Below are 13,427 nucleotides of genomic sequence, written 5' to 3'. Positions count from 1 at the left end.
ATTCGTGAGTATACAGTAAGCTTATATAATAAAGAGGGTGGGGTTTACATTCGATACTTTTATGTTTTATAAAATGACACTTCCCTTGCTTTCGTTCATTTCTTACTCTACTCTTGCACCGTGAGGACTCGAGCTCGTTAGTCTTTCGGTGGTAAGGCACATGAAAGCAGCTCGGATAAGCGCACCAGCAGCAAGATAGGTGAAGAAGCCACATCGCTATCGACCGGGAACTTTGCGTGAAATTCGTCGCTATCAGAAGTCGACCGAATTGGTGATCCGCAGCTACCTTTGCAGCATTTGGATCGTGGAATTGCTCAGGACTTCAAAACCGACTTGCGCTTCCAAAGTTCCGCAGTTATGACGCTGCAGGAGGCTTATTCGAATATACCAATTTGTGTGTTATCCATGCAAAACGCGTCACATCATGCCCAAGGACATCCAGCTGGCCCATCGTATCCGAGGAGAGCGTGCTATATTAGCTTAGCATATAATCAACGGCCCTTTTCAGGGCTCCCAATTTGATGGATTAGAGTTCAGAAAAGTTTTTTACAGGCCGAACTGAAAGGAGCATTTAGCGAAAATCGTGGTTTCGATAATAATTCGTTACCGATAGGTGCCATGGATATGGATTTCTTAATGAAGAATATGAAATACATGACATGATGTAGTGAATATATCCGAAGAAATCACTTTGGTGAAACTGCATTATAAAATTATTTGTGTACGAATGCCGCAATCGATAGTCGACTCTAATTTGCGCTGGGTAATTTCCTCGGAGGACTCAATTCCTCCTTTGAGCATTAAGAAACTCTTTCTGGTAAAACGAAGTGGTATGAATCACATTATTTGAATGATAGAATGAAGAAGTTTTCTGCCAATTTCCTTCAACCTCCAAACATATCTTTCTCCCGTTTGTCGTTTTCGCGTTCGCTAATCTTTTCTCACAACACCCATTTCTCGTTTGAGAAATTGTTGAGTAAACATTGTTTGCCAGTGCGCGTAGAGTGGGAATTCCTAAAGATTCATTGCACCTCTAATAAATTGCCGAAAGACATGGTCTTACGTTGATCGCACTTGATTGAAAAAATCCAAAACGAAATGTATTTGGTCGCAGCATTATATGGGTATAAAGCAAATAATCGCTCGAAAATGACTTGATTTTAGCGATGATGTTTCACGTTTTTCATGTTAAGCATCCAATATTGGATACGAAAGTTTTCCACTGATGGGAAAAAAAATATTCAGAAGCTTTCCTATTAATTGCGATTGATTGAAAAATCACAAAACCAAATGTATTTGGTTGCAGTGTTATATGGATAGAAAACATTAAAATAAACTCTTTCGCATGAATGTATTTTTCAATTCCCAGGGGAACTGGCAGATTATTTTTCAGCAACGAGAATTCCGCGCGTGTATATGTGTGTGTGGCGGCCGATGTTTCAAGCGGAACCGTGGCATCACTCTCCTCCTGATGGATTCCCTTCTGGCCTTAGGTACACATACAGGCTCTTGGTGACACCGTTCATTAGCGCTTTCATGATAAACGAAAATAGCTTCACAACACAGCGACAACATGCTCCAATCGCTGTTCAATCATAACTGAGGGGGTTTACGAGCAGCGCTCGCTTATATACCGATTGGTGATTTCAATAGCCTGTTTTGAAAGCAATTTTAAGACTATTGAAACAAGTTTTTGGATGAAAAAGTAACAAGTATATGACGCGTAGACCTTTTATCTTTCGAATGAAGTGTCTATCATACCATTTCGTTCAGTTGTTTAAGAGCTATTAACGCTCAAAATCTCGGTCTCCGGCGTAACGCTTTCATTTTCGAAACTTTGGTTTTACACCCCGGTATAGAAATGAAAGACGTAGTCCTACGTCAAAACCATCTGAGGACGTATGTTTCCTACAAGATATCGCATTTCTGCGTAGTTTTTAGGAAGCCCAGCAATATTCAGATAAATTATTGCTACTTTCTTCTCACATATATTTTTTCTAAATTGGTTTGGAAAAAGTTACTTTTTTTCTTATCCAACAGTCTCCGATAGACAAGACACTGTGTGCTCTAAGCTGGATGATTTATATCCAAATTCAGCTTCCGTTCCTTATTAAACTTGGTACAATTTATGCATTTCAATTCATTTGATGAGCACTGAGATATTTTATGTTTTTCATTACATCTTGAACATATTTGTTCTTTCTCGCAAATTGTACTCTTATGCCCGAATTCTCCACATTTGAAACAGCGCAACACATTAAAGGCCTCAACCAGGGTACATTTATCCCACCCGAAGCTTACTTTACTAGCAGTCATCAGGTTTCTGTAATCATGGTGTAATCTAGGGAATATGAATTCCCTAGATGCTTGCTTCAAGCAAGTCTTCTATCACGCACCTGTTAATAAAAAAAGAGAGAGTGAGTCACTTACCTCAATGACTCACAACGGTCCCGTCAGCGCTTCTATGGTTGTGCTTTTTAGCACTTTTGATCCGCGATTGTGTCAACACAGTTTATGATTAGAATCAAATTGCACTTCGAATAAGTATGTATAGTCCACTCCGCACTATTCGCTCACCTAGTGTTTCACGTTACGGCGAAAAGGATCTTGCACTTATTTTTTATTGCGATTATCTTTCTTTTCCACTGAGCCAATGATTCTGATTGGATCACTCATAAACTACGCTAGTAGTATTATTTCCGAATCACTCTTTATTTCAGATGAATTCACACTGGAGTCCGACAAATATTCAGAAAAGATGATTCACTAACCGTGTTAACTGTACAAATTGACGCGACTACTTTATTTCAGGGCACAAATTGAACTAACTTTATTCATTAAAACTTAGCCTAGCTAAATTCTAAGAGAAGGAAGAAAGATCTCCCTTTCCTATTCTTTCAGATAACCGAGACTGCGTCTGGTTATCTGTCTCCTATTTGCTAGCCTATATTCTATCCGCTTATCTATGCGGTTCCTATTCTCAACTGCCAACGTGGGAATTTTCCTTTCCCTTTTCTTATCTGTACGCCACCGCAATAAATTATTTGTTCTCAGAAGCTATACAGATAAGGAGAGAAAATAACTAATTTCTTCCCGCTGGCATTTCAAATGCGCTCTTATCTGTTTATGTCCCTCGCGCTATTTCCATACGCTTCGTGAGGGACAGATCTAGCTATACATTATTATCTTTACACATTTGCCTAACTCTTATCTTCGACTACGCCACCCGCGTAGGTCCCAAATAAATATTTCGGCTTACACGCCCTTTCCTTTCCTGGCTCTTCGCATATTCCATGCGACAAGGGCGAACGCTTGAACACATGCGTTCAGCGTCATATCATTGCGCCTGATTGCGCTTCGAACCTCGCCATCTAATCTGGGTCCGTAACACATGGTCAACTTCAATTATCGTGTTGTATTTGTTATATTTCAAGCGTGGATTTTGATGTTCAGCAACGACCTTGACATCATTAATCGAAATGTTTTCATTTTGACTCTTCAAGTTGTCAATGAAAACATCAGAGGAATATCGATCACTCATCCCAACAATTTTCAATTTCGGTTTTATTGGCTTTGGAATAAAAGTACTAAACCCTTCTCCAAGATTGGTCTCAATTCCATTTTTCACTTGTTCAATATTATCCCCTGCTGCACCCTCAACAATAATCGAGCCATCTTTCCCGTTTCTGAAATTCTCTATTTTGTGTATTTTAGGATCTAATTTAGACTTTTTTGTTTCATCATTTTTCTTGCCAGACTCTATTGGCTTTACCACAATTACTGGACGAGCCTTACGAGCCACGACATTCGCGAAAGTTTCAATTTTACTATATTATTTCGAAGCATTTTTTCCTTTAAATCATTATTTTTATTCGTTAACATTATTTTCTTGCTCGGAGTGTCCAAATTAGCACTAATTGAACTTGGACTAACCTGTCGCTTCCTGTTCATAACAGCTAAGTTTTTGTCAACATTTACTTTTTCAGAGAAAAAGCTCGGTGAAGCTTTCTCGGACATCAGAGAACGAAAGTGAGATCTTTTCCATCCCCCTTTGCAACCACCAACGTCTAAAGCATCACCTCGCACGCCACTTTTTTGGCCCGACAAACATTCGTCACAAATAAACTGAATGTTCGGATTCTCTGTAATCAGTTTTGCTGTTGCTTTTGTCAGTGAAGTACAGTGCCGATGAAGTCAAACGCCGCACTTACCTACACAAACAATAGGATCATCACTGATCATTACTTTTCCGTCGCACGCCTTGCACACGCTCATTTCGTGAGTGCCCCGCGCGTCAGCAATGGCAAAAGCAGATACAAAATAAAACAAAACAATGCACAACACAAGCCTCTACGGTGACCATCCTGAGCGATAGCGATCCGTAGAGCCGTGTTAATTATTCAATAAAAACACACAATGGATATCAGCATGCACGCAATGGGTACTTATCCTGATAATATTTCCAATCGGCCGTTGGCAGAACAAGTTTGACACAATGTTACTAGTGATCCCCGATTTTTGAAATTAATCGTTCATCCACTAATCGAATACTTTTCAGCCGTTTGTTATTCGATACGATTAATCGCCCCAAATAATCGATTAATCGATTAATCGTAACACTAAGAGCAATAATTAGTTATTATTCTATTTTTCATTTGCCACAAATTGTTTGCCGTTTTGAATGCTTGTAATTGTAATTTCGAACCGTTATAATTACTTGTATTTGTCGTTTAAGCTGCTAGGGTGGTAATGGGGCGTATGAAATATAAGCTAAGCATTGTGCATCAATCAAATTTATCCGAATTCCTATTGAAACATATGAATTAAAGTTTACCTTTCCATCAAAAATGCATTTTATATAATACGATAACACGATCTTTTAAAGTTGATGAAAAATTATTCAATTTTACATTTATTTACATTCTCGTATATACATTCCTAACTAAATTCTAAATTTCTTATTACATATTCAACATGTTTTAATACATACGAATTATATACATTTTCTTATACAAATTATATACATTTTCTTATACAAATTATATACATTTTCTTATACATATTATATACATTTTCTTATACATATTATATACATTTCTTAATACTTACTATACAGGTAAACCTGTTTTTGTGCGGTACTTTTTTGTTCGATTTCTCGTTTGTGCGACCCTTTCTGTGCCATTTTATTATCAAATCAGAACTTAGATCACACAATCTATTCGCTCAGATAATAAAATCGCTCAAAAAGGGTCATACAAACAAGAAATCGTACAAAAAAGGATCGCTCAAAAACAGGATTTCCTGTATACATTTATCGCACAGTTCCGCAAAAAGCTGCGAAAGCGGTGAAAAATTTCGATTTTACGTTGAATCGTTTTGGTGTCTTTCTCTGTGCAGTAGACACTAAAACGATGCAACGTAATATCGCAATTTTTCAGCTATCTCGCACCTTTACGAAAACCAAACATTTTCATCGATCGATTGTAGGAATAATATCATGTCTAAGTTAGAACCGGACAAGCGGTTTCTTTGCTTAGTCATTATCTGCCCTGCTTTCGAGAACAAACGTTCCGAAGGAACAGACGTCGCTGAATTACATAAAAATTGCATAGCTATTTTATGCACGTTTGGATACTGTGCTCGTATTTCATTCCACACTATAAATGGGTCACAGGTCCTCGGAGCGACTGTAGTATTTAAATACTGCCTCAGTTCAATGGGAATTCCTCCGGCGCTGTCATCTCCATGCACGCGATTGCTTTCAGCTACCATGGAATCATGAATCGCCCACAAGTCGTCGGTAGTGGTGTTTGTTTCTGGCTCTCCTGATATCCGAAGATCGTATTCGAATTCAGGTGACTCTTCCGCAGCTGTTCTGACAAGTTCCCCTGTGAAGCAACAGAAATATTGCCGATAAAATATTTTGTTTCTGTCGTGTTGTTTTTTTTCTCAATAGGACAAGCAAGAAAAGACTAACTCACCAACCCATGAAATAGCGGGGGCCACCGTGAGAGGACTTTCAAAATGTATTTTCTTGAATCGGGGATCAAGAAGCGTTGCGACCGCGAAAAGTTTTCTTTTTCCTACATCATTGAAATATTTCATGATGTGCAGCATAATGCTGTTTTTTACAGACATAGCTTCAGCAGAATCAAGCTGCATACTTGTATAGCTCTGAAATTGATGAAAAATATTGTTATTACTCGAAAGGAACCGTTGAACCAGTCAGGCAGAGTTATTATTTTAAAAAAAATGTGAAAAATTATCGATGAACTAAAAAGTTGTTCAATAGGCTATGTCGTTCGATTAGATTAGGTTCAACGATATGTTTTCTAAAATGTTACTACGTCTTCTTGAACAAATTTGAGTAACGAAGTGAGTGATTGTTCAGAAATACACCAAAAATCGTGAGAATCAGTAAAACTTATATTAAAAACCTCCGACTTCTGGCAGTTCTCAAATCTCACTTCAGGCATGGAGTCCATAAACTAGAAGATTGTTTGGGCAAGTGTATTGAAGTTCAGAGAAATAACCATAAATTGAATTAAATAGGTTTCTAACTATATATTCGTTAAATTCCCGTTGAAAGTTAAATAGAAAAACATAATAGAGTAGAACCCCGATTGTCCGCGGAATAGTCTGGCAACGTAACCTCGGATAACAAAAATCGCGGATAACGTAATAGAGGGACAAAAATGGAATACTAACGCGAAAAAAAGATATTATGAAACGACAAAACATATTAAATACTCTGATGCTTATTATACAAAAAACACTTACGATTTTTAGCAACCGAACCAATGGGATAATTTTACTGATCGTCACGTACTTTTCAGCTGACATTTCGGTAGTTACTGTTTCCAATGGGTGGAGAACTTTGCAGATTTCCTTCAAAATTGACAACTCATCTGCTGTTAACATAGTTGGTGTTTTAGGAACAACGAGCAGTACCCTTGAAATATAGTGTGCCATTACCAGGAATCTTTCTATCATTGCCATAATCGAATTCCATCGTGTTCGGACATCCAACACTAGTCCTAGACATTGTCCTTCCTTTTTATTATCGGCCAACTGCAGTTTTCTCAGTTCTCTGGTGGCTGTTTCACTTGCTTTGAAGAACTTGATTATTGTTTTCATCTTCTTGATTATATATATCATATTTTTCTCTGGTGTAATGGAAACCTCTATCGTACAATGATCCTCAACACCATCCAGCTCATCGTCGTTATCCTCTTCTATGACCGGCTCCATCCGAGCTGCGTATGCTTCTTTGTACAAGGGGACTGCTTTGCTTGCGATCAAGTTGATTGTGTGGGCGAAGCACGGTACATGGCGTCGTTCACCGTACTCCATTCTTACTGCCCCTAGTATGTTTGCACCGAGATCGGTCGTTACACAAGAAATTGTTTCGTTTTTAATACCCCAATCGTTGCAGCAAACCCGCAACAGATTCGCAATGTATTCTGATGTTTTCGATTGTTTGCATTCAACAACTCCTAGCAAAACGGAGTGTAGTTGAGAATCTAAACGAAAAATGGTTCATCAAAAAGTTTGAAGGAAGCCATGCTTGTAAAAAATACTCTGAAAATAATAAAATATTTTACGACCGTAAAGGGATTTTCAGTTTAATTCTCAATCGGAATTAATCCTAACCGAAAAAAGCAATCTTACGCAACCTTTTTTTATATAAGCAAGCATAGCTAAAATTTCGAAATCATTTTTTTTTTGTTTTCTTCTCAATCTCTCTGTATGATTTGGTGGTACACCTTTAATTTTTTCTTAAACAACCGTAATCGAACGCGGTGTCGGTGAGCAGATTCGCAACTCACAGACAAATTGACTCAAATGTTCATAACATGATAGCGATATGTTCAGTATTTGGGTTTTTGTTTGCATTTTACCCTAACCAATCAAGGGTATAAATGTATGTAACTTAAAAAAAATAGAGATAAGTATTATTCAAAATGAACCGCCCTTTGCATCTCAGGTAACAGTAAAATTTTATTGTTTCTAAGCATCGAGAGGTGAAGGTTTTCAAAACAGCTAGATAATCAATTAATTAGTCTTAATATTTGGAATATTTTAAACATATTTAGCAGTGGAAGAGTTTTCCTCAGGTATGAACAAGATTTATCGTGGTACAACTTCTTTGCATTTATACAGTAAGTTACAGCTAATTCGACATTTAGAGGCACCACTCAGCGTCACACTGGAAGCGGTTCTGATCTTAGACAAGACGTGACAACTGGCTTTTTACTTTTCTTTCTGCATTTCGTCGACCAAGTTCTAGATAATAGGGAAGTGAGATTTGAAAGTTGCCAAATTTCATAAAATTTCGGAAGATTATTTTCCCATGAAAAACATGAGTTCTTCGTATCATGTATTTTCTGAGCTGCACCATTTTTTTGTATAAATTTTTTAACCGAATGTCACATATTTCAAACAATAAGTATTTCTCGTTATTTTGGTATGCAAAAAAAAAATAAATGTGAAGAGATAAAGAAAACTAGAAAACGTAGATTTGATAGTCGGAGTATGATATGTTGAAATAAATTAATTAAATTCATAGTTCGTTTTACCGTTTATACTTCACGATGAAAATGAAAAGAACGGCACGCCATTAAATTTCGTTTTGCGAGTTAAAGAAAATTATGGGTTTCGTGTAGAATTAATATTTTTCAAATAGAAATTATGAATGAAAATTAATTCTCCGCATCAAATTAGTGTTCAATGTGAATGGAAAACTTTGCTTTCTTCATATGGTAAAAAAATCTCGTACAAAAATTGTATCTGAAGATAATTTTATATTATAATGAGAATATCGGAAAGTGTATAGAAAATAGGTTAAGTTAGAGTAAAAAAGGGGTGCTTCGAGTAAATAAATAACGCCAAGTAAATATTTTCGTTCAGATTTTAGCAATTTAAAAGTGCATTCGGGCCGAGTAGTAAGACTTGTTAAAAATGAATTTCGTATCCAAATGTCGACACCGTATCGTTGTCATCGCGGATACACTTCATTTCGTTTTCACTGTGTAGTGTATACGGGAATAAGGCCTTATAATTGATAATTGATTGATATCGTTCAAATACTATCAGTACTGAAATATTGATAAAATAATACATTCCCAAATTATAACATCAGAGGCGAACCAGCCCAGGAGGCTAAAAGCCTCTCAAATAAAGAATATATAAAAAAATGTTATTTGTTATCCTTATTTTTTTTGCTAACTGCTTTATATTTGGAAAATAATTGAATGCTCTTCTCTGTTAGTCCGCTGCTATTATGCTATGCTAGATGGCAGGAGAATCACAAAAAAATGTAGGATGGAAATTCCGATGCAATGTTTCCCTCTCTTCAGGAACTGAACAGCTGACGTAATAGAAACGAAAATATACAAAGAATCCATAATAGATATTATCGCTAAAGTGATATGTGAATGCAACTATTATTCAATTTTGAATATATTTGGCAATACTGTGAAAATGTTAGAAATCCCACTTTTTGTGTATTTTATCTTTGTCAATTATTTTCCTCATCAACCAATTAGAAGCCGAGTTGCAAGTTGTCCGAGTTTGACAGAAAAAGTGGTCCGGAATCGGCCCCCTATTATCATGTCTCGTCTCAGGTTCTGACCTGTAATTCACATTCGTGATGACAGTGGTACAGTGTCGACTTTCAATGGGGGGCCATAATTTGGGCCCCGAACTCGGGGTTTACAAAAATGTCCAATTGAACGTATCGCATTACATATCTGTCCAATTAGATGTAACTTACTGTAGAACAAAGTTATTCAGTTTCACTTGTAACAAATTTAGACAATTCTAAGATGTAACAAAGATAAGTTATCCCTTGGAATTAGAATTAGCCTGTACTACAAGATGGTTCTAGCCAGAAACGCTTTGGCTAAAAAAAAAAGGCGGCCGTACACTGTTTGTCCGGAAGTCAAATATTTGATACTTTTTTTTGAGTTTGGTTTGAGATTTGGACAAACATACGAACACTATTTTATGTTTATGTTTTTTTATTTTATGTTTTATATCAATTATCAACAAATAACTGAATATTTGCTTGTCGTGTTTCGAATATATTTGATCAGTACAAGTTGATCAAATTTTATCTGTCAAAAAGAATTAAATATTTGGCTTCGGCCAAACAGTGTATGAGTACCCTAAGTAATGAGCGAAATTAAAAATCTCATTGCACTCGCTCCATCCTAGTCCTAAATCCTAATATTGTCCAATTAATCTAATGTTAGATTTAGTGATATTGTCGAATTTTAATCTTGGATAGTTAAATTTTATTTACTGAGCTAATACTTTAATAAAAAATGATCAAGCTTACCATGAATAAAATGCCCTGTGATCCCCAAGTAGCTTCTGACGTTTAACATTTCGGTCCAAACATCTGTCGTTAGACAGATGCTTGTGATCGATCGGAGGCGGTTTCTGACAATTTCTTTGCTTTTTATAAATTTATTTTTCAGGATCTCGCGAAACTGTGTCTCGTGCGGCACTTTATATAGTGGGCATACAGTTTTCATTAGTTGACGAAATCCTTTCTTGTCTACTGTACAAAGAGGCATGTTATCCGTACACACCATGTACATGACACAAGTTGTTATTTCTTTTCCTTTGGTACCGCCAGCTAAAATGAAAACAAAACGAAAATAAAAAGAATGCTCGAATATCATTTGACATCATGTCTTTTTATGATGGCGACAGTCGAAAAATTTTAGTTTTCATTACCAAGTGACCAATTTGAACTATGATTATTTTTAGATAACTTTAAATTCTCTCTCATTAAACATTTTTAATCTCAAATTGAAAACCACTTGTCCATATTTTCACAAAAAAAAATCAAAACATGCTATTGGAAGAACGAAAATTAATAATTATAGGAACAACTCTAAATGCTATACAAAAATGAATTCTAGGCACGATGAAATTCATCATTTGCTAACCCTTCTCTGCATGATTTTGCTTATTGGTGAAATAAATCAGGGTGGTATAGTTCAACTTAAAGTGAACTTGTTCTTTTATATAATTTTTGGGCATTCAATGTTATGATGAAAATTTCCACCATTATGCAAAGAAGAGTTAACAAAAATTTATTTTCGTGGCCGCCATCATGTATATAAAATTGAAACAGGTGGGATTACCTCCGTATGAAAAAGGACGATCGAAAGCCGATGTAATAGTTTGTTGCCGTGGACCCATTTTGGGAGTAGTATCAATTCTAGATTCTTGTGATGCTGTTCTTTTTCGTCCCTGATTTAGAACCGGGGCCGGTCTTTCATTAACAGTGGAGAAGCGCAGGAACCAGACGCGCTCGGCGTTGCGAGCTCCAGTGGGCGTTTGCGGCCGCCATCTGAGGGAAGAGAGAGGCAACATCCCCGCCGCTAATTACTGCAGACACGAGCGACGACAGCCGGACAGCATTGCGGAGGTTCCGCCGACCCATGCGGCGCTGGTCTGATGATGACATCAAAAGGAAATAACTGGTGAGTGCGGGGTGACCCTCTTTTCTATTTACTGCATGCATGTTGGCGCTAAGAGCGCACATAAGATGAAAATTTCTGTTACAATGGCGCCCAACGTAAAATTAAACCACGAGTTTTTCATAACCTCACTTGTGTGAGTGCGTGAGTGTGGTTAAGTTTGCCATCGAGCGGGATCGATCGACAGGGTCGTATCCAGTAACCTCGTTTGGACTTTTTTTTCTCTCAACTAAAATTTTGAATTTTGCCGTGAAGGGAAAGTGAGTAGGGAATAAAATCGTAATTGTGTTTCGCTTTTATTTTGGATTTGTCGTTTGACGTCACAAATAAATCAATATCTCATTTTATTAATATTTTCAAAAATTATTTTGAAAGATAATTAGAATAAACTAGAATAATTATTCGATTTATAGAAAATAAATCAAATCATAAAAGTTTTCTGAAATGGAATCATCGAATGGCGCTTTGGCCGTTCAAAAAATGTCAAGCAAAAGCATCCAAAGAGGGCAGCCAATCGTTTCGCCTATCAGACCACAGCAGAATGAAACAAAAACATTCGAACAAGCGTATCGAGAACCAGTTGAATGCCGGAAATCACAAGGGGGTATGTTGAAGTCTCCATTCGGATGATCCAATTCACACCCGGGTGCGACGTTCCTGACCGACGGTAACATGCAAATGGCAAACAACAACGATGCTCGCATCATAATCAATCAAGAGCAAACGTTTTTCAATGCGTACGCCTATCATTTACAGCAAATGGCAAACAACAACGCTGCTCGCACTATGTTCGTAAACAAGAAACATCAGCAAACTTTTGCCAATGCGTACGCCAATCATTTGATGCAAATGAGGCAGAATGCCGCAGAAAAGACAACGGAAAAACAGATGTCTGTCCGCGATCAGCATGGGCCTCCTGTGGCTAAGAAATCAAGAAAGAATGCTCATTCTGATCATTCATTCAATAATGAGTCGAACGGTAATGCCATCCGCGATATAAAGGCACCGTCCAAATCTAGGAAAGCAAATGAAAATGTTTAGTCGCACTCGCCGACAACGAATTGTCCACCCGCTGACAACGAACTGTCTACTCGCTGACAACGAACTGTCCACTCGCTGACAACGAACTGTCCACCCGCTGACAACGAACTGTCCACCCGCTGACAACGAACTGTCCACCGCTGACAACGAACTGTCTACTCGCTGACAACGAACTGTCCTCTCGCTAGCAACGAACTGCTGAAACTAGCTGACAACGAACTGTTCATTTTTATTATAAGCTATCTCAATACGCAATTGAATATGAAAGATTAAGCCATGTCTCTTTTAATTTGCTGTTATAATTACAAAAAGACATAAAGTACAAAAAAAAATAAAAAATCAGCTCAGTGATTAGTGTATTAGGGGGTCGCCAAGAAAAACACATCCCAAAAGTAACGCGAATTGGGGCGCGGTAAAACTCCTTTCTGGGCTCTTGCCGATCAGAGGGAGTAAATGCCTTCTAACCCGAAACACTACACGGACGTTATAACAATCCTATTAAGCATTACACTCACTATGAGGCAGGAAAATCGTTTAGTTTTCCATAGATTATTCTGCCATGGCACGATGGCGTTTGGTAAAAGCAATTTACCATTAGTAAAGGGTGTGTCACATCAAATTGCATCACGGAAAAAACGCTGTAGAAATTCGCCCAGTAGACCGATCCTTTTGAAAATTTTAGACAGTAAAATAAAAACTATTGAACAACTTTTGGCATTTTCTTTCTATTCATACTTCGAGCCCAAGCCCGTATGCTCGCACCTTCCTCTTTACCCCGTCCATAAGGTTCTGTACAACGTCAGGTTGTAGTTTTTTTTTTGAACAGAAATCCATTTTCTCTTGAAGTCCGCCTCCGATTTGACAACTTTTGGGTTCTTCCGGAGGGCC

At 37.4% G+C, this 13,427-nt stretch overlaps 2 protein-coding genes across 13 annotated transcripts in view; one reads left to right on the top strand and one right to left on the bottom strand.

Annotated features, from left to right (window-relative positions):
- The window catches only part of LOC129761766 (syntaxin-binding protein 5), a 722,498-nt gene that overhangs the window by 55,210 nt on the left and 653,861 nt on the right, over positions 1-13,427 (top strand). The window lies entirely within an intron of this gene.
- Positions 5,673-11,406, bottom strand: LOC129761768 (uncharacterized). Its single transcript, XM_055759528.1, has 4 exons — positions 11,160-11,406; positions 10,343-10,645; positions 5,982-7,523; positions 5,673-5,888 (listed from the first exon to the last, which is right to left on the bottom strand). Exons 1-3 carry the CDS (start codon positions 11,389-11,391, stop codon positions 6,469-6,471), a joined length of 1,590 nt encoding a protein of 529 aa, XP_055615503.1. The 5' UTR covers positions 11,392-11,406; the 3' UTR covers positions 5,673-5,888; positions 5,982-6,468.

Source organism: Toxorhynchites rutilus, chromosome 1 (genome assembly GCF_029784135.1).
Source record: "Toxorhynchites rutilus septentrionalis strain SRP chromosome 1, ASM2978413v1, whole genome shotgun sequence".
NCBI lineage: Eukaryota > Metazoa > Arthropoda > Insecta > Diptera > Culicidae > Toxorhynchites > Toxorhynchites rutilus.
This window is presented reverse-complemented; position numbering and strand designations above follow the sequence as displayed.